Below are 25,301 nucleotides of genomic sequence, written 5' to 3' on the forward strand. Positions count from 1 at the left end.
GGTAGGACCCATCACCCCAGGAGCACAGGACCAGGCCTGAGGCTTGCTGGGGAGAGCAGCCTCCAGTTTGCAAGAGGTCCCTGGGGGCCAAGGTGAGCCTGCTAAGGCTGGGACTATACCAAAGAAACAATCACACAGAGAAATAAAAAGCTTTATTATTCCCTCTAAGGGATTAATGCCAGGGAATGAATGGTCCCCATACCCCCCACCCCTGGGGGAGACTGACAGAACAGTGCTGGACAACGCATGGCCCCCTCCAGTTTGGGCTGAACTTCCAACCCCTGAAGCCATCACTCAAGCTAAAATGAGCAGTCCTCGTCCTCAGGGAAACAGCCACCTGGGCCAGGCCCACGAATCCAAGCCTCCAAAGCTCTTGGGGACCAGGCCTGGGGGCCACCACGGCTGGGCAAGATTCATCCCTGGCCACCAGCCACTCTAGAGGGGCTGGGCCCCAACCCAGGAGACCTCTCACACACAGTGAAGGCTGGGACAGAGCTGCACGCTTGGGGGTGCCTGAAGGTCCAGAAAGAGCTGCAGGATCAGGGGCCGGAGGACCCTTGGCTGCAGTGTCTCAAGCTGAGTCGGGTCCGTGGGGCCAGGGCACCCCCTAAGGATCAGATCAGAATCCGAGGTGGAGACATTCCAGGTCAGGGCTGCGGCCCAAAGATGGGCCTACTTGTCAATGAGCCCTCCCTCCTTGAGCTTGAAGTAGAAGAACTTCTCCAGAGCGCTGGCGCAGCGGCAGTACTCGCTGTCCGGGGGGTTGTACTCGCGACAGTTGGCGATGACCCGCTGCAGGTCGGCCACAAAGAGCTTCCGGGTCACGTAGTAGCGGCTTCGCAGCCGCTCAGTCATGGTCTTCAGGTCTGGGGCAGCAGGAGACAGAGCACAGCTTTAAGAGGCTGAGGACCACGGCAGGGCTGTCCACCAGGGTGGGCCCCATGGGGCTGCAGGGCGCAGTGAGGGCAGGAGCAGGTGTGGGGACAGAAGAGGAAGGAAGGGGATGGAATGGAAGGTCCTCACCAATGGGGAAGCGGATGACCTCGTAGTAGTCAGGGGCCTCCGACTTCTTCACAGGCTCCATGAAGGGCCAGGCACTGGGGTGCGACTGGAGAGAAGAGCCGAGCTGGGGACAGCCCTACTGCGCCCATGCCAGCCCGAGACCACCACCCACCCCACACTGCATCAAGAGGCCATAGCCATTGGTGCAGGGGCCCTGGAAAGGAAACCTGGTCTCCCCACCTTGATTTGGGCCAGCAGGTTTTTAAGGGTTGTGTAGAGCTGGTCAGGGTCCTTCAGCTCCTTCCTGGGGCGAGAGACACCAAGTCTGAGGCTCCAAGTCCCTCTGCCCCACCCCCAACCTGGCTCCTTTGACAAACACTCACCCCTTCTCCTTCCCCAATGGCTTCCAGCCTGTCTCTCCTGCAAAGTGGGAAGTGGGAGAATGTCTCTAAGAATGCCGGTCCACACCCCAAGCAGCTTGCCCCCACTACCCCGCAACTGAGACCCCTGCTTACGAATGCCGGGAACGCTCTCCACAGGGATCTGCCTCACACCCTCCTTGAAGCAGCTGAGCCCCGGGTAGACCTTGCGGATCTGGGCCTGTTTGCGCTCAATCAGCTTCTTGATGATCTGAGGGAAGGAAGGGACTGAGGGGCCAACTCCAGCCCCAGCAACAACCCCTCCCAGGGCCACAGTCGGAGCCACTGGCTGCACCCACCCAGCTGCAACGCCACCTAATCCAGCACCTCCCCTCATAACTTCCCCAAGGGAGCAGAGCAAGGAACCAAGATCCTGGCCTGTCCCCTCTTCACTTACGCACATACATGCATGTACACGTAGAACAGGTCTACACACGTGTGCTCGCCCTCTGCATGCCCATTCATGAAAAATCCCACAGATGCGCACGTGCGCACACCACCTCTTTCTGCTTCTTGATGATGTGGGACAGCTCCGTGTAGGGGATGCGGGGATTCAGCTCACACTCCATCAGCGTCGCTCCCTCGTAGTCCTTGATGTAGCCCAGGTAGCGGCTCTTAGGCACCTTGATGTCCTTGGAGAAACCCTGAGGGGTGGATGGTCATAACCCAGTCCATCCATAAGTATTTCCCAACTTCTGTAGTCCCTCTCCTGGGAGCACCAGAGGGGTGGCACGTGCCATGTGCCACTTCCTGCTCCTGAACCTCCTCCTGGTTCAAACTGTCCCTGGAAAGATCCCAGGTCAGCTGCCCACTCCTGACTCATCCCAAAGAACCCCCCAGTCCTCCAGCCTGCTCTACTGGCCCCCCAGTTCCTCCAGCCTGCTCTACTGGCCCCCCAGTTCCTCCAGCCTGCTCTACTAGCCCCCCAGTTCCTCCAGCCTGCTCTAGTGCCCCCCTAGTTCCTCCAGCCTGCTTTACTGGCCCCCTAGTTACTCCAGGATGCTCTACTGGCCCCTCAGTTCCTCCGGCCTGCTCTACTGGCCCCACAGGCCCCCATTCTCCCCTGGGGCAGTGGCAGCAGAGGAAAGAAGATAGGCATGGAGACCTTCCTGGCAAGTGTCAGGTGAAGTAGGGATGCAAAGGGACTCCTACTCCATCCACAGAGGGGCTGGACAGAATTACCCCAGGCTCCAGGCAAAGGACCGGTGTGGGACGAGGCTACGGGTCACCTGCTTTTTGAAGTAGCCGATGGCGTACTCGTCGGCGTAGGTGAGGAAGTAGAGAATGTTGTGCTTGATGTGATACTCCTTCAGGTGGTTCATCAGGTGGGTCCCATAACCCTGTGGGGGAGGGGAGCAGGACTCACTATGAGCTGAGGATGGGCCTGGTGCTGGAGAGATCTCAGAGGCCAGAGCAGAGCCGGTAGATTGGAAAGGAAGTAGGGAGAGCGAGAGCATCCAGGCAAAGAGGAAGAAAGGCAGCTGACAGAGAAAGGGGAGTTTATGGGGAGAAAGTGAAGGGTGCGGGCTTTCTAAGCTCACTCTGGGCCAGGTGCAGTGCTTCCTGTTTTACAGATCGATTCTCAAATTAACCCCAGAGACGAGTATTACCACCTTTATTTTACAGAAGAGAAAACCGAAACTCAGCTACGTTAGGAAATATGTTCAAGGTCAGGCTGCCAGCCGTGGCAGGGCCGGGTCCAAACACAACACAGGCCACTGATTCCCAGTCCCTGGGCCTCAGAGTTGGGAGAAGAGGGAGAGGGAGCCACCAGAGGCCTGAGCAGCAGGAGCAATGCCTCCCACACATCAGGGCCAATGAGGCACCACACAGATCTGAGGTATGTGACACACAGAGCCAGACACCCTACGAGTGGGTCTGTTGTAACAAAGGACAGAAGCCAAGACTATCAGCATAGGGCTACTGTAATAATGATTAGTTCGGCTGGGCGCAGTGGCTCATGCCTGTAATCCCAGCACTTTGGGAGGCCCAGGTGGGTGAATCACTTGTGGTCAGGAGTTGGAGACCAGCCTGGGTGAAACCCTGCAACACGGTGAAACCCTGTCTCTACCAAAATACAAAAGTTAGCCAGATGTAGTGGTGCATGCCTGTGGTCCCAGCTACTTGGGAGGCCAAGGCAGGAGTATCACTTGAGCCTGGGAGGTCGAGGCTGCAGTGAGCCCTGATCATGCCTCTGCACTGCGGCCTGGGTGAGAGAGACCCTGTTTCAAAAAAATAAATAAAAAATTAAAAGTAAAGTAATTAATTCCCCCATGTATATAAATATTCTTGCGATGAAGAAAACCCAAGTCCACAGGTCCACCAAAGTGTGGCTGCCGCTTGGGCTCTGTCTGTCAACAGGTGGTTTCCTGATCCAGTTATCAAAGTATGGCTGCCACCTTGTGGGGATGTGAGGAACGGGCCACTAACTAAGAGAAGAGCAAGGGGCTGCTGCATCCCACACATCCCGCTGCTCTGAACTGGCCCAAACTTAGGAGTGGACCGTGGGCTGGGGCCGGGAAGCCGCGCTCACCTTGACCTGCTCATTCGAGGTGACAGCACAGAAGACAATCTCCGTGAAGCCCTGGGTGGGAAACATGCGGAAGCAGATGCCACCGATGACCCGCCCGTCCTTGATCAAGGCCAGAGTCTTGTGCTTCCTAAGAGAGAGGGGGGCAAGTTACAGCCCCTGACTGTCCCCTTCAGGTCCCCAGAGCCCTGGAAGTCTGAGCTATAGTCAGGGTTGGGCAGTGAGAAGTAAGAATGCTCGAAGGATGAACCTCAGAAGTGGGGAGCAGGGGATCCCAAATTTTGAGGAGAGAAGAGGCTGAGGAGGAAGGGACCTGGGTATGCTGCCCTGGGGGAGGGGCTCTCTGGGGGACGCACGGGTCAAAGACGAGGCGGGCGATATACTCCTTAGGCATGCGTGGCAGCTGGTGGGAAAAGACATTCTGCAGCCCCACGAGCCACAGCAACACCCGCCGGTTGGCCTTGGGCGTCAGCGAGTTGCCGATGACATGGAACTCGATGATGCCGCGGCGCTCCTCCAGGCGGGCTGTCTCATCCCGGGCCGCATTGGCCGAAAGCAGGCTCGTCTGGACACAAAAGAGCGGTGGTGAGCCGGGGTCTCAGGTTGGTGGGGGTCCCCCAACTGGTCAGCAGGTTGGGCTGCCCACCTCAGGCCCCAGCATGGCAGCAGGGTCAGTGATGGTCAGCATGACCTCATTGACCAGCTCCATGGGGATGTCACCCATCACACGGAGCCGCTTGGCATCCTCCAGGGTCAGGTTCTCTGGGAGCTTCCTCTTCTCGCCTATTGGGGAGGCAGGCAAGGTTGCTTAGGATCAGTAAAAAAGGTTTGGGAAGGAGTGAATGAGGGTCAGAGGTCAGGGGTCAAGTATCCACCTGGCATAGGCTCGGCCCCTGCAGAATCCAGACTCAGGGAGCTGTTGCTGCCCCCACCCATGCTGGGGCTGAAGATGGGGGTGCTGGGAACAACCGCTGCACTGACTGAAGCTGAGGAGAGAGAGAGAGAAGTCAGGGACGGGGGGCTGAAGCCGGTGGCAGGTCCCTCAGTGGGATCCAGGGCCTCCAGCCCAGCTGAGCTCTCTTCCACCCAGGAGGCTTAACTCAGCCAGGCAGGCCAGACACCCTACAGAGCGTACCATGGCACATACCTGGCCGGGGCACCAGCTGTGTCCCCTCTGAGGGTGGCATGGTGAAGCCTGACTCCCAGATTGGAGAGTTTGCCCCATAGATCTCCTCCTCCAGCATGGACAGGAATCTGTAGGGAGGACACAGTCTGTCCCACAACTCTGTTCTCCAGGGTGCAGCCTGGGCCAGGCAGCAGAGGGACTGGAGGCTGGTCAGAGACAGACCCTGCTCTTAGGGAACTGGGGACCTGAAAGAGGGGACAGCCTCTGTCTTCTGGGAGCCTCCAATTGAAGGTAAGAGGACAGGACACATCCAGGACAGAGATCAAAGAGGCTCAGCTTCACCATGCTGTGTGGCACAGGGAGACAGGTCTGAGCTGATGTCATCCTGTGCTGTGTGGCCAGGCAGGGCACCTTGTCACCCTGAGTCCCCTCACTGCCCTCAGTATCAAAATGGGCTCAGACTCCACCCCACCTTGCCATCTCTTGTTCCCACCTGATGGCAGGGGGCACTAGAGCCAGGATTAGTCAGTGAGGGTTTTTTGAACAGGGGAGTTATGACCCAGATTTTAAAAGGTGTGGCCAAACAGAAGAAAATGGTACAGAAAAGACCAGAACAGGAGTAGAAATTGGTTTCACTTCAAGCATAAGCTCTGGTTTCTTGGAGAGCTGTGCAGGGAAGGAGTCTGAGGCTGTGTCCAGGCCCCCATGGGAAACAATTAGTAACGTCTACTGGGGCGTAGGGTGGGGTGGGGGCAGCGTTAGCTTGGGCTATGTACCTGCCATCCCCAGACTAGTACTAGCAAGTTGCTTCTGGGCCATGGGCAAGTCTGCCAGGTAGACGCCCAGATCCCAGAAGGCCCATGGAGGGAGAGGAGGGACCAATCCAGGAAGCCTTCCTGGAAAAAAGGGGACAACAGGGAGGATGTGAACTTGGGGCCAAATCCTGATAGGCCAGAAGGAGCCTTACTTGGGGAAGTGAGTGAGGATGAGGGTCCTCTTCTCAGGCACCAATTTGTCCTTCTCCACTCGGAACTTTTCCAGCAGCTGCCGGCGGGTAACAGTGAAAATGGACCGGAGAAGGCTTCGCCCAAAGACGTGAGTGGTTTCGTAGCGGGGGAGGCTATCACAGCTCTGGGGCACGTGGCAGTAACAGAGCCATCTGGAGTAGGGGGTCGAGGGGGAGACAAGTGAGGGCGGAAACCACTGAACCCAGGCTGGGCCTGCAAGCCTTCCCCGAAGCTGCCCCTGGCTGGGCCTACCTGGTGTAATTGACCTTGTAGGTAGCCACGTCCTCAGCCTGAGACCTCTGCCGAAACTGGGCAGGTGTCTCAAGCTTCCAGTAGTTAAGGCAGAGCAAGAACATCTTTGAGAGCTCGAACATCGTCTGCCGCTCCCGGGGAGCCAGGTGACTAAACTTGTACTGCACAAAGTTCAGCACACCCTGAGAAGGGGTGGGTGGGGAATAAAACCAGGAATGAGGTGTGAGCAGCCCGCAGGGCCTTCTTAGACAAAGGAAGATGCTCCCTGAGGCCAGGGACAAGGTTCTCCTTCTCCTCTCTCTTGGGTGCTCTCTATAGAAAAGCTCTGCCCCCTCCCTACCGCCATGCCCACCCTGAGGTTAGCACAGAACACCCTCCCTTCTCTGAACCTCCCCCTTGTTCTCAGCTTGAGGAGGATGGAGAACACAGGCTCCCCACTCCTCCAAGCTGTCCCCAATTCTCCTATCTGCTATCTCCAATTCCCTTATCTCACCTGCTCAATATTAGGTTTCTCAAATGGAGGGCTGCCCAGGGACCCCTCCACCACGGGCCGGGTCATCTGCAGGATGCATTTCCGCAGTAGCTGGAGAGAAGAGGAAGGGGGCATAGAGGGGAGCGGGGCAGAGCTGCAGACAACCCCTCAAGGCCCCACCTCCTTCACTCACACCCTCCTTTAGTGGAAGCTCACCTTGAAGAGGTAGAAATAGACCTGCTTGGTGTCTGTGTCCTCTTCCTTGTGAACAGACATGAAGAGATTCTCCACATCCACCACCATCCCCAGCAGTCGGTTTATCTCATCCTCTGACACATTCTCCAAGTGGGATACGTGGTCAGCTGCAAGACAGATGGCAGAGTTAGGAAAAATTGATAGAAGAAATCAAGGCTTCTTGACCCTCTTCACAGCCAAGCAAGATACACACTCTGTCCCTCCAACCAGTGTGACCAACAGTGAGACTGACTGCTCCGATATCAACCGTTGGGTTGCCTGTGCCTGTTCTGGGCTGAGAGATTTCCTTTCTCCTCCCTTGGTGCATACACACCCCCCAACCCAATCCCTCCTTCGAGGCATCTTTGATTTTTTCAGAGATGAAGCTTTGTAGCACTTGTCACCCTGTCCAAGCAGGACCCAGCACCTGCCCCCAGCTCCAAGGGCACTGACTGCCTTACCCAAGGGGTGCTCACAACTGCGGCACAGCTCACTCAGGTTGGCAGCTGGCTGCTGCAGATCCATGCGGGGTGCAGTGGGGGGCTTGGGGTTTTTCCAGCCATTACATTTACAGGTTTCATTGGCCTGGAGGCGGAAGGATCAGTCAATGACCTATACCTCTGGGGCAAGAGCCGCTCCGCAGCCAGAGCTTTGACCCCATTCCCACCCGAGCCCTGGGATGCCCCAAGCCCCGCCCCTTCACCCCAGGCCCCGCCCCCACCTTGCAAGCCGAGAAGACCCCTAGCTTCTCAAGCTTCTTGGCGCGCGGCAGCCCCCGGACTTGCGCCTTCCTCTGACTGGCGCGCTGCTGCTGGCTCAGGCCAGGTCGAGCAGGATCCCCCCCGCTCCCGGCCCCCCCACTTCCTACCCCGGGCCCCCCAGTTCCTGTGCTGCTGGCTGGGGCTGCAGCTGGGGCAGGGGCTGGTGCCGGAGTGGGAGTCGGAGTCGGGGCTGAAGCCGGGCTGGGTGCAGGAGTCGGAGTTGGGGCAGGGGCTGGGGACTGAAGGGGCCGGGGCTGCGCAGCCGGGGCCGGGGTCGGGGCCTGGGAAGGTTCCGCCATGGCCTCCCCCGCAGCGGAGAGCGGCGCCGCGCTCCCAGCCCTAGGGCCGCATGGGCAACCGGCGCTCAGTGCGCAGGCGTTGCTGCGCGGCGCATGACGGGAGTTGTAGTCTTCCCGCGCCTTCACCACACTGCCTCTAGCTTCCAGACTTTTCTGTCCTGTCTCTTGGCCCCTGACAGCCAAGTGAGGCCTGAGTGAAGGCCCCACATTGACCCCTCTTCACTTGTAATCTCTTTTAATGGAGTCCGGGAGAGTCACGATGGCTGTCCTCTTGGGGACAAGGAGTCTTGGGGAGAATCGTGGGGTCTGCCTCTTTCCCGCGCCTCTCTCCCACTAAACCCCCTCCCCCAACTCCCGCACAGGCCCTGCCCCACGCGGCTCCGGACACGGAATTGCAGCTGCGGTAGAGATGAAACGTAGCAACAGTTCTGCAATAGTGTGGTGGTGACTTGGGTGTGTTCTCCTCCTGACATTCACCTGCACCTTTTTGTGCGCTTTTCAGTATGTATGTATTTAATAGTATCACTCAACAAAAAGGAGTTTATCAGGCCGGTGGCTGGCTCACGCGGGAGGATCGCTTGAGCCCTGCAGGAGTTCGAGACCAGGCTGGGCAACATAGGGAGACCCCCATCTCTACAAAAAAATAAAAAGTAAAGTTTATAAGCCGGGCGAGGTGGCTCACGCCTGTAATCCCAGCACTTTGGGAGGCCAAGATGGGAGGATTGCTTGAGCCCAGGAGTTCGAGATTAACCTGGGCAACATAATGATACCCTCTTAAAAAAAATAATAATAATCAAATAACAGCACCAGAGGCATAGCTGTGGTTATGATGGTCATCAAGAAGGCTACTGACGTGGAGGGTGAGGCAGAGGAGGGTGAGGTCTTTCTCTGTGCACTGGGAGCCACTCTCCTGAAGCCCCAACTGCGTCTTCATCTTTGTGGCCCCAGAGCCCAGACCACAGCCTGCAGCACAGGAGGCCCCGGGGGAGATTAATGCAGCCGGAGAAACCAGTCCACCTCCTCGTGTCGTGTGTCCGCGTGGGGTTGCGGGTGGTCAGGGAGAGGTGGGGTGGATGACCCAGGAAGGCCGCCCTCCCCTGGCTCTGTCTGGGAACAATCCTTGCCCCAGGCCTGGTCCTTAGAAGGCAAGACAGCCCCCTTCCAGCTGGGGGATCAATCTGCTGTTGGCTGCCCCAGGGTCCGGCTCCCTCGGGTCTGGCCTGGTCGTGGATCCAGTTCCTTCACAGCTGCGGCCTCCGCGGGTCCACTAACGAATGTGGGGAAGGGCGGAGAAAGGGTCCGAGTCTGGGATGAGAGCAGCTGCGGGCGCGCCAGGGCGCTGACAGTCTGGCTCTTGGAGGTAAGATGGGCGTGGCTGATCCCGAACTCCGCCTGCGTTTGCGGAAGCGAAGGGAACCGAGTGAGCGGAGCTGAGCTAGGCTAGGCCGCGCGAGGTCCCTCCTCTCCGGGCGTCCGTGCGCCTAGCTCTGCGCTCGGAGCCTCGCGCCCTTTGACAGCAGTTAGTTGCTGACTCGGATGCAGAGGGTCGGTAACACCTTCTCCAACGAGAGCCGGGTGGCATCGCGGTGTCCCAGCGTGGGCCTTGCTGAACGGAACCAGGTGGCCACAATGCCGGTGCGGCTGCTCAGGGACAGTCCGGCAGCTCAGGAGGACAATGACCATGCCAGAGACGGTTTCCAAATGAAGATGGATGCCCACGGCTTCGCCCCGGAGGAACTGGTGGTGCAGGTGGATGGCTAATGGCTGATGGTGACCGGACAGCAGCAACTGGACGTCAGGGACCGGGAAAGGGTCAGTTACCGCATGTCACAGAAGGTGCACCGGAAAATGCTCCTGTCCAACCTGAATCCTACCGCCATGACCTGCTGCCTGACCCCCTCCAGGCAGCTGTGGGTCAGAGGCCAGTGTGTGGCGCTGGCTCCCTGAAGCCCAAACAGGACCATCCCCGAGACTCAGGAGTCTCGGCTCTAAGGCTTCCAACCTGACCCGGTAAACAAACGACACGATGTGCAGCAGCCTTGGTGTCCGTTGCCTTTTCTGGGGATGCGAATCAGAGGTAGAGGGACTGGCGGCACAGGAGGCAGGAAAGGCACCCTCAAGGTGGTGGTCCACCAAGAATCAGGCCTCTGCGGGCAGATCACTTGAGGCCAGGAGTTCGAGACCAGCCTGGCCAACATGGTGAAACCCCATCTCTACTAAAAACACAAAAATTAGGCGTGGTGGTGTGCGCCTGTAATCCCAGCTGCTCGGGAGGCTGAGCAAGAGAATCGTTCGAACCTGGGAGGTGGAGGGAGGTTGCAGTGAGCCAAGATCCTGCCACTGCACTCCAGCCTGGGCCACAGAGTGAGACTCTATCTCAAAAAAAAAAAAAAAAAAAATGCTGGGCGCAGTGACTAACGCCTGTAATCCCAGCACTTTGGGAGGCCAAGGCGGGTGGATCACTTGAGGCCAGGAGTTCGAGACAAGCCTGGCCAACATGGTGAAACCCTGTCTCTACTAAAAATACAAAAATTAGCAGGGCGTGGTGGCGGGTGCCTGTAATCCCAGCTACTTGGGAGGCTAAGGCAGAAGAATCGCTTGAACCCAGGAGGTGAAGGCTGCAGTGAGTTGAGATCGCACCACTGCACTCCAGCCTAGGTAACAGAGACTCCGTCTCAAAAAAAAAAAAAAAAAAAAAAGAAAAGGGAATCAGGCCTCTGTGGCCCTGGGAGAAATTGGAGGAGAGTATGGCTTTAGCTGAGCAGCAGCTCCAACAAGTAGCAGCAGAGAGCTGAGTGCCCAGACCTGATTCCAGAACCAGTAGAGAGCTGGATTGGGGCAACTTGGATGTGGTGTAGAGGGGTGATGTGGACAGAGGTGGTGAGGAAAGCCAGTGGCTGCAGTCTTGGCCTTAAGACCAGTTCAGTGTTCCAGGGGCTGTTGGGATTCCTTCCTCTTCAGGAAGAGAGAGAGGATCCAGACCCTCTCACTGGTAAAGACCAACCAAAAAAACCCAAAGAGGTTGTTTCTGGTGTTTCAGAGACTAATGATCATCAAATACACACTGCATGTCACCCCAGTATGATCCGGTAGGTGGGGGAGGGGAAGGGAGGTGGAGAAGTGAACATGGGCCCTGAAACTTCAAACTTGGTCAGCCCAGGTCAGCTACCTCATCTGAGCTGCTAACAGTAAGAGCCTCTTTCTCTTGGTTACCATGACCACCAGCATCCCCTCATATTAGAAGGGAAGATTTTGTTTAACAAGATTCAGTGGTTCATTTTAAATCAACTTCAACTATAGAGGGCACTGTCTGATAAACTGCCAGAGAAAGACAAGGAAGACAATTGTGAGGTCGATCGATCGGCTGACTATATTGACAAGATACTGATTGGTTACATGTTGAAGAAAACATACAATACAAAATACAGAAAAAGTCGGTTCCGTCCCCTCCCACTCCCCCCCTTACCCACCCACCCCCAAATACTCATCATCATGATTTGGTCAGAACAGGGCTCAGAGCCAGAGGTCGGGGTGACCGAGGGTGGAGGGGTTGTGGGCAATGGGTTCGTGGCTGTCACAATAATGCTGTGATAATGCTGTGGTTTCCCAGCAGGGAGGTGGGGGCGGGGAGGGGGCTGCAGCCTGATGAGAGCCAGCTGAAGGAAGAGCTGCCTCTCCCTTCCTAAGCCCCTTCCCAAGGTCTGCCCCACTGCCCAAACCCAAGACCACTCCGAACAAGGTGAGGATGTGGATGCTCTTGCTGGGTCCGCTGTTCCGCAGGAGGGAAAGAAAGGGTAGCTGCACTGACCCCACTGTCCCCATATACAAGGGTGTGGGGACAAGAGCATGTGGCTACTCCCAGCAAGGGAAAATGGGAGAGCAGTAGAAAGGGGAGGAAGTGGGAAGAGCAGAAGATCATATATATTAAAAAAGTGACTTAAGACTTAAAATTGAATTAGTATTTGTACAGAAAGGTGCAGGTGGAATAACTCACTCCGGCCTATGATCAAAATTATATGGAGAAATCATGGTGGACCCCTCCCCCTGCCCCCCTAGTGGTGGCCCGAGTCGTTAAGTGCGATTGGTTAGAGTGGATTCCAGTCGGGTCATTCAGGCGGAGGAGGCGGGGGCAGCGGGCAGGCAAGGGGGGCTCAGTTGCTGCAGCACTGGCTCCGGCTGGCTGGGTTGTTCTCCTGGAGGTCCACACCTCGGTTTCGGCCTGGAGCACCAGTTGCATTCTGGGGCTCGTTCTTGGGAAGCTTCTTAGCTGTTTGGGAGGGGGAAAAGTGCATTTGTTGGGGGTACCCCAATAACTCTCCCAGTTCCACTGGAGCAGATTCTGGCCTTTATACCCAATCAGTGATAACTCACATATTGAGGGTTTCTATGTGTCAGGTGCATTCTGATTGTTTTCAGGAAACTGCAGCAAAGAAAGGTTAAATAACTTGCCCAAGACTACAGAGCTAATGAGTGGTAGAGCCAGGATCTGCAACCCAGGAAGGAAGATTCCAGAGCCAAATGAGCTAAAAACTCCTAGGCAGTGGGTAGGGGTAGTGATGGCAGGCTCTGAAATGGGTGGCAGGCTACAGGCTCAGAGAGTGAAATGTTGAAACTCTGGCCCAGGCTTCAGGAATTTCTCGGGTGACCAACCAACATCTACATCTGGGAGTCAGGTGACGATGAAAACAATTTTATCAGAAGGTTAAAACTGGTGAAGGGGGCTGGACGCAGTGGCTCACACTCGTAATCCCAGCACTTTGGGAGGCCGAGGCGGGTGGATCATGAGGTCAGGAGATCGAGACCATCCTGGCTAACACTGTGAAACCCCGTCTCTACTAAAAATACAAAAAATTAGCTGGGCGTGGTGGTGGGCGCCTGTAGTCCCAGCTGCTTGAGAGGCTGAGGCAGGAGAATGGCGTGAACCCGGGGGGTGGAGCTTGCAGTGAGTCGAGATTGCGCCACTGAACTCCAGCCTGGGTGACAGAGCGAGACTCCATCTCAAAAAAAAAAAAAAAAAGTGGTGAAGGGACCCCGCAGGCCCACTCTAGACCAGCAGACAGGTGATATGCCCTTGCTGTGGCGGAGAGGAGGGGAGGAGAAGCAACTGACCTATTGCCATGAAGATTTCATTCACGTTCATTGCAGTCTTTGCTGATGTCTCCATGAACAGCAAACTGTTGTCGTCTGCATAGGCTTGTGCTTCCTGGTTTGGATGGAGGTGAGAGAAGGTGAGAGGGAAATGTTGGCAGGGGCCAGGGCCCAGGATACAAACCTTCCTTGTTCGAGCGCCTTATCATAATAGAGATCAGCTGGACACACACAGGGGTTTTTCAGGCCTAAGGCTGCCCTGATCTGGGTTTCCCCGCTCATGTATAGCACCTTTCAGCTCACAATCACTGGCAGATGTCTTACCCGGGTTTCCCTAGGTCCACCCTGCCTTCTTGCTCTTCAAAATCACTAGGCTAGGAAATATTTCTAGAAAGTTAACCTACAAATACACTTACATGTTTGCACAAAAGCACAAAAGTACGTGGATGTCTACTGCAGCACTGTTTTCAGTCTTTTGCTATTATTAGGGATTGGTAAAAAATTATCATATACAGTATGTATAGCACACTGCCATCAATGTAAAGAAAGGGATTAAAAAACACGTGCATATTTCTGGAAGGACAAGAAACTGGGGAAATTAGAAGAAGAGAAGTTGAGTTTCTAGGGTTAGCAGAGACTTAAGTATTTCTTTTTCAATAAGTTGAATTAAAAAGTCAACTTACAAGAAAAGATAAGCAGAAGGCTAGTGATCCATATATACACATACCTCTACCGCCAAAGAAAGAGAACCAGGAAGAGACACGTGACAGGCAATTCCTTTTAGGCCCATGCTTTTTTTATTCTTTTTTTTTTTTTTTTTTTGAGACAGGATCTCACTGTGTTGCCCAGGCTGGAGTGCAGTGGCACGATCACTGCTCACTGAAGCCTCAATCTCCTGGCCTCTAATGATCCTCCCCACCTCAGCCTCCTGAGTAGCACACCACCATGCCCAGCTAACTTTTGTATTTTTGTAGACATGGGGTTTTGCCACATTGCCCATGCTGGTCTCGAACTCCTAAGCTCAAGTGATCTCCCACCTCAGCCTGCAGAGTATTGGGATTACAGGTGTGTGCCACCGCACCTGGCTGTTTTTTTTTTTTTTTTTTTAAACAGATGGAGCCTCACTCTTGCTCAGGCTGGAGTGCAGTGGCACAATCACGGCAGTCTTAAACTCCTGGGCTCAAGCAATCCTCCTGCCTCGGCCTCCTGAACAGCTGAGACTACAGGTGCGTGCCACCAAGTCCAGCTAATTTTTAAATCTTTTGTAGAGACAGAGTCTTACTGTGTTGCCTAGGCTGGTCTCGAACTCCTGGCCTCAAGTGATCCTCCCACTCCAGCCTCCCAAGGTACTGGGATTACAGACAGGAGCCATGTTAGGCCCATGCCTGAGGCACGAGAGGACAGCAGATGGAAGCTTCCCTGTTGTTTCCTAGCATGGCCCTTCCCAAAGCCGCTGAGCAACCCAGGCGAGGCCGGGGGGAGCTGCTTACTCCACTCCTTCCCCCAAGTCTGTCATCTCCCCACCTGGAATTCCACGGCTCTCTTGCTGGCCAGGTCTGCCTTGTTACCCGCGAGTGCAATGACGATGTTGGGGCTGGCCTGCCTCTGTAGCTCCTTCACCCAGTTCTTGGCCCGTGCAAATGTATCCTGAGGAGACAGGGACAGAATGTCGAAGGGACAGAGAAGGCATTCTGCCCAGGGCCACCCATTAGAGACTCTCAAGCTGGCACAGCCAAATTATCTAAGACATTGCCACCTAAAGATTCCGATGCAATGTCCCCAAACAGGAAATCTGCCCACCCCCCACCCACGAACAGAGGGTTAAGCGGCCTGAAATCAGGGCTCTGATAACCCAATCCCTGGGGCTTTGAGAAGATGAAGGGCAGCAAAGGGGAAATCTTTACTGTGTTGGTGATGTCATAGACCACGATGGCAGCCTGGGCCCCCCGATAGTACATGGGAGCCAGACTGTGATACCGCTCCTGTCCAGCTGTGTCCCAGATCTCAAACTTGACTGTTGTGTCATCCAGGCAGACAGTCTGTGTGAGGAAGGCCGCTGTAAGAGAGAAGGAGCGTCCATGGGCAAGAGCGAGTTGGAAGCCACCCCACACAATCCCACTGTTGCTTCTAGGCTCTGGCACTCAGAAGCCCACCACTGAGATGGGCACAGAGAACCCTCAACCCAGGAGCCAAAGCAGGCCTGAGTGGGGGGTGGAGTTTGGATTTTTATGTATGTGTCTGGGGGATGGGGTCTGCACAGGCTTTGCAGACCCAGCCCAGGCAAGGGCAGGAGAAGGGACGCCTGCATGCACTGAGCCGTCTCGGGACCACTCTCTGAAGAGGAACGCAGCAGGGACAGGAGAGGGAAAGCCTAGGGGAAGCCTACTCCGAGCACAGAAGGGTGAGAGCCCTCAGACCTCCTCTTCCGCCACTCAGAGAACAGACCAGCTGGGGACCTCTCCACCCCTGTTTGCTCCAGCCAGGGGTGTCACTGACCTTGGGTTTCCTGAGGACATTCTCACACACTTAGCTATGCTGGGGAAGTACACACTGTTCCACCACCAGGCTGAGGCTGGATGGCCGGCTTCCCAACCACCCCTACCACCTCCAGGCACTCCAGCTAGCCACCACCCCTAGCTCTGACCCAGACCCGTTCCTGTATGGCCACCCTGTGACCCGACCTTCAGTCACTAAGAGGTGACTCCTTAGACAGGGGAATGCAGGGTGCCTGTACACATGCTTCAAAGGAGAAGTCCAGAGCTGGGACAGACAGCAAAAGGCCCTTTGCCCCTGGACCCAGCAGAGAACCCGGGACAGCCATGTGTAGAAGGCTGCTTTCCTGGTCTGCCTTCCCCCAGCTCACTGAGGGACCTGGGGCACTGCCTCACTTCCCCTCTCCAGCTCCTGACCCAAATGCTGAGGAGGCAGCAGGGAGACTGCTGACACGGCCCATTTTGTTTCCAGCTGCCTGGAAACCTCCTACCAACCAAGAGAGTAGAGAAAGGATGACTCAAGGCCAAGGCCAGCGTTGGCCCCTGCCTCTTGATGTGTGTGTTAGCCACGGAGGCAAGAGGCCGAGGCCAGACCCTCACTCACATCCTAAATGCTGACCACTGGAGAATCAACAACAGGCTGTGAGCTCCAGAAAGGGTAAAGTCAGCTTCAGAAACGCCCACCTATCACCCAGCTCCGACTCACCAGGCTGTTCCTTCTTCTGGAAGTGGGAAAGGCCAGGGCACATGGACCAGCCGTTATAGTAAGAAGGGGCCTCAAAGATCCAGAGTCAGCCTCTCCCTCCATGAGGCCAGGGCAGTGAAAGGGCCTCAGCCAAGGCCACACAGATCAAGAAGGGGCAGAAACAGGATGGGAAGCTAGCTTTCCACTCCCAGCGAATGCTTCCTAACAATGCTTGAGGGGACTCTGGCATGGAGACCACTTGCTGGGCTCGATTCCAGGGCCCAGGTGAGGAAGTGGGGCTGCCACCACAGATGCATGTAGTCTCTGATGCAGACAGGCAGCTTCCCATCTCCTCAAGGTCAAAGCATTTCTTTGGCAACCTTCAGGCCCCTCCCCGACCCCCTCATGCCCACTCACCTCCGATTGTGCTCTCCTGGTACTCGTGAAACTGTCCCTTGACAAAGCGGAGGACGAGGCTGGATTTGCCTACCGCAGACTCCCCTAGCAGAACCAGCTTAAATTGACAGATCTTGTTCCCAGCAGCTGGTCCATTGGGTCGTGCTGCGCCTCCCCGACCCGCCATTGCCCGTCCAGCTGTAGTGGTCCAGAGAGCGTGTGGGTGGGGACTGGTGCTATGCAAAGAGGCACTTAGTGGGGAGGGGGACCTCCAACTGTAAGGGAGAAATGAGAAGTACTGGGTTAGTTCAGAGGCCGTCACCCGCTGTGTCCTTCTTAAATTACAGATCTTCCCCTCTGGCCTCGCTGAAGACCTAGCTGACTGCTTTCCCTCACCTCACCTCCCTGCCCTCCCCACTAGAGGTCAGGAGGCCTCACTGGGCTACACTAGACGTCTACTGGCTCTACCACCATCTGAGCCGTAAAGAGGAGAGTGGTCTCCCAACTTCAGGCTCATGGTTCTGAGCAAACACATTGACTTCTGGATCCCAAATACGTACATTCACCTACAAATAAACACACACAGGCGATGAATGAATGTGTGACAGCCTGGTGACAGTTAAGTCAACAGGCTTTTGGGGCAAAATTAAAAAAAAAAAAAAAAAAAAAAGCTCAGGAAGACACTAGGATTTAGACCAACAATGAAGTTCCAGTCTGGTAGCCAGGACCACAGTGGTGAGACAGACAGGGGCCCAGGAGGTCCTGGTAGAAAGCTCCTCAGAGAAGGTGCTTGGCCAACCTCGTGGGCATTCAGGGACTAGGGCCTGGCCAGCACAAGTTGTTATTAACATAGCCATTTTTCTCCTGCCACCTTCAGAAGGACTGACCGACTTTCAGTCTAGGGCTGGATTGTGTGCCTCTGTGCACCAGAATCAAAGCAATGTTTCACTCTCTCATCCTGAGCCTTCTTCCCTAGTTCTCTCATTTTTGATGGGCCAAAGTCTCGCACCCATTAAAAAACAAAACACACACAGAAACACACACACACCAAAACAAATACACACTGAAACAAACACACACACACAGAAACACATGCCAAAACACACACAGAAATATAAACCAAAACAGACACCAAAACAAAACACACACCGAAACAAACACACACCAAAGTCAGAGCTCTGCCGCAGTCAGCACAGCTACCAACTTTCCCTTTTTCAATAGAGACCTCAGTTCCATTCTCTACTGGCAGAGATGGGGCGATGGAGAGAGAGAAAGAAGAGGCAGGAGGTGTGGGAGGGCAGAGACCAAGTCCTGCACCCCCAACAGCTGGTGTTCCAGTCCCGACATCTGAATCACTTGGTTAGTGACAGCTTCAGAGGCTCAACTTTTTGCTTTTGGTAAGTTTTAGAATTGCAGACACATGAGAAGCCTATCTCTAGAAGCCTCTAGAAGACATACGTGGATGTCTTCATCAGACATATACATCTGATGTCAGCAGACATCAGGATATATACAGAATGTTTTACAAACAGGTCCTGTGAGTAAGTATTAAGTACTGAACACTGTTCAGCGTTTGAACCTGGGTTGGAAAGAAAAGGTTTTTATTAGGCTGCCCTTTGCATAATGGAGTCTAAGATTCCAGGGAGAGCCCTGATCTGCCCCTGAGCAAGGGAAGTACATTCCCTCATGGTCAAGGGACAGCAATGTGGATGAACAGGAGGTGTCTGTGGGAAGCAAATGGTCCACATTCATGCAAGAAGCTGACAGCAAAGGGCTTGTTTTGTTCAACCTCAAATCGTTTTCCACATCCAAGTTCTCCCAGCAACTCATTTAAAAAGTGAGCTTCAGGAAGAATGATTCACTAGCCAGAAACAACAGTTTCCTTTCTGGACAGAACCAAAGGAAAAGAGGTTTGAAATGGGGCCCACCTCTTCCCCAAAAGTACAAGGAAGGAAGTATGGGGTGGTGGGTCTCAATCAGCAACCAGAAATACCATGTAAATATTTCAAAGTTATGCCATTTCAATATTTCATAGTTTAAGATGCTTTCTCATTTCACCCCAGTCAATGAAGAGACAAGGTCTGTGGCTTTCTGCTTCTTAGAGATGTCTTCCTCACAGTGCCTATGTGCATACTAGGAACTCAAAGAGTGCTGACTGGAAATATTTTTTTTTTTTAAAGAAACAAGGTCTCACTGTGTTGCCCAGGCTGGAGTGCAGTGGTGTGATCACAACTCACTGCAGCTTCCAAGATCCTACTGCCTCAGCCTCCCAGCAGGTATACACCACCACACCCAGCTAATTAAAATTTTCTTTTCTTTTTTTTTTTTTTTGCAGAGATGGAGTCTCACTGTGTTGCCCAGGCTGGTCTCCAACTCCTGGCTTCAAGCAACCCTCCCACCTCAGCTTCCCAATTGCACAACCATTATCTCCTTCAAGCTTTACGACAACCTCCATTTTTCAGATAGATAATTTAACATTCATATATTAAATGTCCTGCTCATGGTCACCCAGCCTACAGGTGACAGAACCCCCCAGACCCACCACAGACACGATGCCATCCTCCCTGCTGTGGAAGAACAATGGAGGCAGTGCCTGCCCTATGTTTGCTTTAGGGCTGCTAGGTGAATGAAACTTTCTTTTTTGTGGCAGCAACTTTGCTGGTCCAGGAAGGTCTAGCTCTAGCTGGCTCTAGCAACAGTCACAGTAATCTTGCAGTTTCTGAGTGCCCTCAACAGTGGGAGGAGCTGCCCAGAGCCAGGCAGGGCAACAGTGACAGAGGGAAAACCACAGTGGAATTACAAGTTGGTTATTACCATGAATCCACGTGACACAGAGTCTTGGCTGAGCAACAGTCTGTGGCTGGGGCACTGGAGGAGGAGGTATGAATGGACTGGGAGATGGTAATAGAAAACCAAGTCTCTGATTCCAAAAAAACCAAAGCAGCTGGTGCTTAGGGTACCGGGCTGGGGAGTAACCAGCACCTACAGGTGGAGAAAAATACAGGTAACAGATCTAAGTCTTGTCCCTACCAAACCACAGGGTTAGAGGGACAGAATGTGATTTTTAAAAACAAGCCAGAAGGGGAGACAAATAACTCTCCTGCAGTGGTTCTCAACGGTGTCTGTACATTGAAGTCATCTGTGCAGCTAGCCCCTCGAGATTCCCATGAAGGTTTGGCACAGAGCCCAGCATCTGCAGGTGCCACTGAAGCACAGCCAGGGCTAGAGCATCTGGCAGAGAGAGAGCGAGCACAGGCACTGGCTTTCGGCACCACAGATGTGACTGTCTCCTGCCACTTCTGAATCACGTTGTAGAAGCCACCTGAGCTGAGCCTCAGTGTTCTCATCACTAATATGGGGCACATCAGGGTTAATGGCAGTGTTTGCCAGCTGTCTCACACACATCATGTTGAGTAAACAGTGGCTAAGAGTACTGACACGGTTATTTGTAACACTTTCTCCAAGACTATTGGTGAACAGACTCTGGCCATCCCAATGAACTGAGACAGACTCTCCCTGGCATAAACTAGCTGGTGACATATTCTGCCTGGTCACTAGTCTTGCCTTCCAGAGATACCTGAGCAGGCACACCCAGCACTTTTTATGGTCTGTTGCCTCGTGGTTTTCCTGGCCCTGCTTGGTGATCAAATGAGCAGTGGTGTCCAACCTTTGCAGTCAATAAAGCCCAAGGAAGCCAATTTTGCTAGGAAGGGCGCATGGAGGTATGAGGGTGTCTAAACCAGGGGAAGGCCAGACCGAGAGCCCCAGGAAGCATTATACTCTCTCCTCCCAAGCCTGGGAAACTGAAGACATGGCAGGTAGTAAAGGTGAATGCATTCACTGAGCTGTCCTGCCTCCCAGGGATGTGTGTCTTACTGGCAATCTTTCCTTTTGAACCCCTGGCAAAAATTATCCACTTGTGCAGTCAGGTGATGGAATTATAACCAAAACTGACATCGTTTTCAAAGGCTTCTTTGAGATAAAAATCAAATTCTCCATAAGAGCTAAAGTTACAGTCAAAGTTGATTTTTTTAAATTAGCCAACGTGGTGGTACATGCCTGTAATCCCAGCTACTTGGGAGGCTGAGGCACAAGAATTGCCTGAACCCAGGAAGCAGAGATTGCAGTGAGCTGAGATCGCGCCATTGCACTCCAGCTTGGGGCAAAAGAGTGAGACTCTGTCTCAAAAAAAAGTTGACTTTTTTTCACAAGTACGATGGCAGTGCTGGAGCTTCAGATCCAGGGAGAAAGATTCTCCTTGCCATGGACCCACCATCCAAATCAGAACCCTGGCTTGTTCAGAGGCCACTAAGAACAAGCACCAGTCCCAATCTCATGTTTTCCACAGGAAAGGGGAGAGAATGTATAAGGACTTGGAGTCACACTATTTTCCTATTAATACAATGCACATGAAAGGGCAGAAGGGATCTAAGCTCCTAAACACCCCAGCCCTGTGCACAGGCACTTCTGGGCCAAGGATGGGAGAGAAAGAGAAAGAAAAATGGGACACTGTTCTTCCCTGCTCCAGGGTTCCCTCTGCTCTGGACACTACAGGTCAGTGGGTCTCAAATTCTTTTTCTTTTTTCTTAAGTTTTGGTTTGTTTGTTTGAGACAGAATCTCACTCTGTCACCCAGGCTGGAGTGCAGTGGCACGATCTCTGTTCACTGCAACCTCTGCCACCCAGGCTCAAGCGATTCTAATGCCTCAGCTTCTAGGAGTAGCTGGAACTATAGGTATACGTCATTACACCTGGCTAAATTTTTGTGTATTTTTTGTAGCGGCGGGGTTTTACCACGCTGGCCAGGCTGATATCAAACTCCTGGCCTCAAGTGATCCACCTGCCTCAACCTCCAAAAGTGCTGGGATTACAGGTGTGAGCCACCTGTAATTTTTTTTTTTTTTTTGGAGATAGAGTCTCACTGCTGCCCAGGCTAGAGCAGTGGTGCAATCACGGTTCACTGCAGCCTTGACCTCCCAGGCTCAAGCAATCCTTCTATTTCAGCCTCCAGTCAAACTCTTTTTCACCAGAATCACCCAGGGCCTTTAGAAAATACCCTGACCAACTGAATTAGTATCTCTAGAGGTGGAGTCCAGAAATCAGTATTTTAAAAATAAGTTCCCAGTGATTTTAAGCAGTTGATCAAAGCACAAGAGCTACGGTTGATATAGGAAGGAAGGAGAAATCCAAGAGACAGAAAGGCATCCCCGATCAGTGCTGTGCACAACTCGTAAGTGTGCACGTGTAAGTCCATGAATGTGGGAGGGGTCTTCAGCTTCACTCAGCAACTGGAGCCTTCTCCAAGACACTAGATGCTGCTGCAATTCCTCCCCCTAACCTCCCTTTGAAAGTTTCACCTTTCTCTCCTCTAATCCATGAAGTCACCCACTTCATATGTTTTGTCCTTCCTGGTAAAAGGGTGAGCAATTCCAGCTGATGAGTGTCTCTTGTGCTTCCTGTTTGCTTTAGAGACTTCCTCTAGCTGAGAGTCCTGGCACAGCCTGGAGAGCAAGCTGATTAGGAAAACCAATCAGACTGTTGACCAGGGCGGGCGGGGTGTAGAGACTAGCTCACTCAAGGTTAGCCGGGTGGCCTGAGAACCAAGCGACCCCGCCCAGGGTCCCCTGGAGGTGCTTCCGACCAGTGACTCTTCAGCTACATTTTACCCCGGAAAAAGGCATTCCTGAATATTTAAACAAGAGTCCAGCAAAACCAAACCAAACCAAACCAAAAAAACAACAGCAGAAAGGAGTTGTTAAAGAAAAGGGAGCAAGAGACACAGGAGGAGGTAACTCGGTTCCAAGGCTAAAGTGGAAGACATTTGATTTAAAAGCCAACTGGAGTCAAGGTTTTGCAAATGCTTCCGAGGCTCCGATTAGTTGGGGAGATGATTTATCCATAGGCTCAAGAACACAGCTCTTCCTCAAAGGGGAAAACCACTGCCAGCACACAGAAACAGAGGACAGACTCACAGCAGGACTATCCAGGCTTCTAGCTGGTTGCAGACCCAGAGGAAAGAAGAATCTGAAGCAACACCAGCCACGATCCACACAGGTACCCACACACCTTCCCCAGCATGGGTAGCAGGTTAGGACTTCGGAGGCTGAGCCGGTTTTGGTTCAAGCTCCACTCCACCGTTTATTAGCCGTGTGACCTTGGCCAAGTCACACAAGTGATCATTATCAGCTTTAGTTCCTTATCTAAAAATTGGCATTCTTTAATACTAATTGCATGCGGTAGTTCAGGTCAAGTGAAACAATGCAGCACAGTATCAGGCTGAAGGTCAGCTTTCAACAAGTGGCAGGTTTATTACCCTAGAGGCTAGAATTGGCAGTCAGAGCCCAAAAGGGCCTTAAAGACCCCATCCTACTGTTGACAATTAAAGAAAAAAAATGAAGGTGAGGGGAAGTGACCTGCCTAGGGTCACACAGCCAGCTGGTGGCAGAGCCCAAGCCTGCCCAAGACTCATAACTCAAGCAAGGCTCTCCTATTAGAGACAGAAAGAAAAACCCCAGAATATTAACAATCTCATTACCATAACCTCTGTTACTAAAAATAACAGGGACTGCGACCTTCTATGCATGCTTTTTAAAAATGTAGCTTTTAGCTAGGGAAAAATGAGTTTCTATCGAACTGAAAAAAGCACATTGCCGCCGGGTGAGGTGGCTCATGCCTGTAATCCCAGCACTTTGGGAGGCTGAGGTGGGTGGATCACCTGAGGTCAGGAGTTGGAGACCAGCCTGTCCAACCTGGTGAAACCCCGACTCTACTAAAAATACAAAAATTAGCCGGGCGTGGTGGCTGGCACCTGTAATCCCAGCTACTTGAGAGGCTGAGGCAGGAGAATCACTTGAACCCAGGAGGCAGAGGTTGTGGTGAGCGAAGATCGCACCATTGCACTCCAGCCTGGACAACAGAGCGAGACACCGTCTCAAAAAAAAGAAAAAAAAAAGCACACTGCTGGATGGAAGAGTTTTATAACTTGATTTGAGAGGTAAATACATGAGTGTATAATAATATAAAGACCCATCGAGCTATATTTACAATTTGTAAACTATTTTATATAAGTCACATGTCAATAAAAAGGTAAAAAAATGCTGCTGGTATAGAATTTTGCATATAATCATGAAAAATTAAAGCTTGGAAACGATATGAATGCAATCTAGCTCCTCTGTATATAAAATATTTTCTGCCTCTTCAGTATGAAGAAAATAATATTAAAGACAATCAAGGGCCAGGCACAGTGGCTCACGCCTATAATCCTAGCGCTTTGAGAGGCCGAGGCGGGTGGATCATGAGGTCAAGAGATCGAGACCATCCCGGCCAACATGGTGAAACCCCGTCTCTACTAAAAATACAAAAATTAGCTGGGCGTGGTGGTGCATACCTGTAGTCCCAGCTACTCGGGAGGCTGAGGCAGGAGAATCGCTTGAACCCGGGAGGCGGATGTTGCAGTGAGCCGAGATCGTGCCACTGTACTCCAGCCTGGCGACAGAGCGAGACTCTGTCTCAAAAAAAAAAAAAGACAATCAAAAAGATGATACCTGAATTGGAAAAGACCAAAGGAGAACAAAGATACCCAAATGTTAAACACAAATAAGGTGCAAGACAATGGGATTCCTCATAAAAAATAAGATTCCTGCATATGTATTAAGGATATATTTACTGTTTGGGCTTAACTGTGGGCTAAAGGATTTTCAAGTGGTTTAAAGCTTCACAATAATAAAGAGAAACTGACATTTATGTCTTTTCGATGGGGAGAAAGAGGTTATAACAGTATGATATTCTGCACTCCCCAACCAGTCCAGAGTATATCTGCAGAGGAAAGGGGGGTTTAGGGGTTGGGGGATGGAATCAAAGAGAAGGGTGTCCTCTGTGTGACCAGGACTATGGAACTGCTTCATACAGGGCCTGTGTCTTACCTGAGTCTAACAGGGGAAGCTTGGCCCTGGCCCTGGAAGCCAGAAGCTTAAGAGCCCAGGGTGAGATCTAGCCGAATCCCAATGGGGGGTGTTGGAACAGGGTGGGCTCCACCTCCCATCTTCAGGAGGTCCAGCTCTTAAACCTAGACTTGGGGGAGGCAGCAGTAGGGAGGAAGGTGCTGCCTTTCCACAGCCACAGGAAGATGACCCTTTTTCCAGGGGAAAGGGAAGTAAATCATCCCAGAGGGGCACTCAAGGTGAGCTGGGTCCCCTACCACGGGGAAAGCACCCCCACCTTCCTTAACTGGGATTTCTTTCATTTCATTCTTTTTTCAGTAAGGTTTCTGAGGCTTAGTGCCTAGACTTCCACACCACAATCAGGCCCTGATGAGGTCCACCAGAGCCTCAAGTGCAGACACCAACTCCACCAATACCTGCAAAAGGGGCCAGTGTGCAGAGGCATCAAGAGGCTTAAAGCCTGGATACGCATTACCAAGTGATCTTTAATAAACACTATGCAGACTGAGCCTGGAACTTTGCCGAAGTCAGCCAGGACAGAGCACGGCTGGCTCCTGCAGCCCTTTCCCTTGTGTGGGAAGTCTTGTATCACTCAGGAC

At 53.1% G+C, this 25,301-nt stretch overlaps 3 protein-coding genes across 8 annotated transcripts in view; 1 reads left to right on the forward strand and 2 right to left on the reverse strand.

The window, feature by feature from the left end:
- Positions 1-137: 137 nt before the first annotated feature.
- On the reverse strand, positions 138-8,175 carry KAT2A (lysine acetyltransferase 2A). Of its 2 annotated transcripts, none has more exons than XM_054457573.2 (18): positions 7,764-8,175; positions 7,504-7,627; positions 7,025-7,170; positions 6,830-6,919; positions 6,337-6,518; positions 6,045-6,236; positions 5,099-5,205; positions 4,827-4,937; positions 4,598-4,734; positions 4,308-4,516; positions 3,955-4,081; positions 2,651-2,761; positions 1,922-2,065; positions 1,518-1,632; positions 1,386-1,422; positions 1,243-1,306; positions 1,024-1,108; positions 138-866 (listed from the first exon to the last, which is right to left on the reverse strand). In XM_054457573.2, exons 1-18 carry the CDS (start codon positions 8,100-8,102, stop codon positions 673-675), a joined length of 2,514 nt encoding a protein of 837 aa, XP_054313548.1. In that variant the 5' UTR covers positions 8,103-8,175; the 3' UTR covers positions 138-672. The 2 variants fall into 2 exon arrangements, with proteins under 2 accessions (XP_054313548.1, XP_054313549.1); XM_054457574.2 differs by having other exon boundaries at positions 7,911-8,169.
- A 1,463-nt stretch (positions 8,176-9,638) lies between these two features.
- HSPB9 (heat shock protein family B (small) member 9) lies at positions 9,639-10,130 on the forward strand. The gene is given in 2 exon segments (XM_054457575.2): positions 9,639-10,039; positions 10,041-10,130. Coding segments are annotated over 2 exon segments (477 nt in total). The 3' UTR covers positions 10,117-10,130.
- A 1,319-nt stretch (positions 10,131-11,449) lies between these two features.
- Positions 11,450-25,301, reverse strand: part of RAB5C (RAB5C, member RAS oncogene family) — a 30,237-nt gene continuing 16,385 nt past the window's right edge. For 3 of the 5 annotated variants that reach the window (XM_054457577.2, XM_063656035.1, XM_063656034.1), the window contains 5 exons: positions 16,785-17,038; positions 15,095-15,246; positions 14,715-14,837; positions 13,212-13,305; positions 11,450-12,369 (listed from right to left, as the gene is read on the reverse strand). In XM_054457577.2, coding sequence (XP_054313552.1) covers positions 12,254-12,369; positions 13,212-13,305; positions 14,715-14,837; positions 15,095-15,246; positions 16,785-16,950 — 651 coding nt within the window. In that variant the 5' untranslated portion in view covers positions 16,951-17,038 and the 3' untranslated portion in view covers positions 11,450-12,253. Of the gene's footprint in view, positions 12,370-13,211; positions 13,306-14,714; positions 14,838-15,094; positions 15,247-16,784; positions 17,039-19,577; positions 19,595-24,149; positions 24,267-25,301 lie in introns of those variants that run through there. The other 2 variants (XM_054457578.2, XM_063656036.1) reach the window with 2 other exon arrangements.

This window comes from Pongo pygmaeus, chromosome 19 (genome assembly GCF_028885625.2).
Source record: "Pongo pygmaeus isolate AG05252 chromosome 19, NHGRI_mPonPyg2-v2.0_pri, whole genome shotgun sequence".
Taxonomy (NCBI): domain Eukaryota; kingdom Metazoa; phylum Chordata; class Mammalia; order Primates; family Hominidae; genus Pongo; species Pongo pygmaeus.

Bases quoted from the DNA above. Each gene is read 5' to 3' on its own strand.
- KAT2A (XM_054457573.2), bottom strand. From the start codon at position 8,102: ATGGCGGAACCTTCCCAGGCCCCGACCCCGGCCCCGGCTGCGCAGCCC. The intron at 6,519-6,829 runs GTGAGATAAGGG...ACCCCTTCTCAG, and splicing joins AGAAACCTAATATTGAGCAG to GGTGTGCTGAACTTTGTGCA. The intron at 867-1,023 runs GTGAGGACCTTC...CTGCTGCCCCAG, and splicing joins GGTCATCCGCTTCCCCATTG to ACCTGAAGACCATGACTGAG.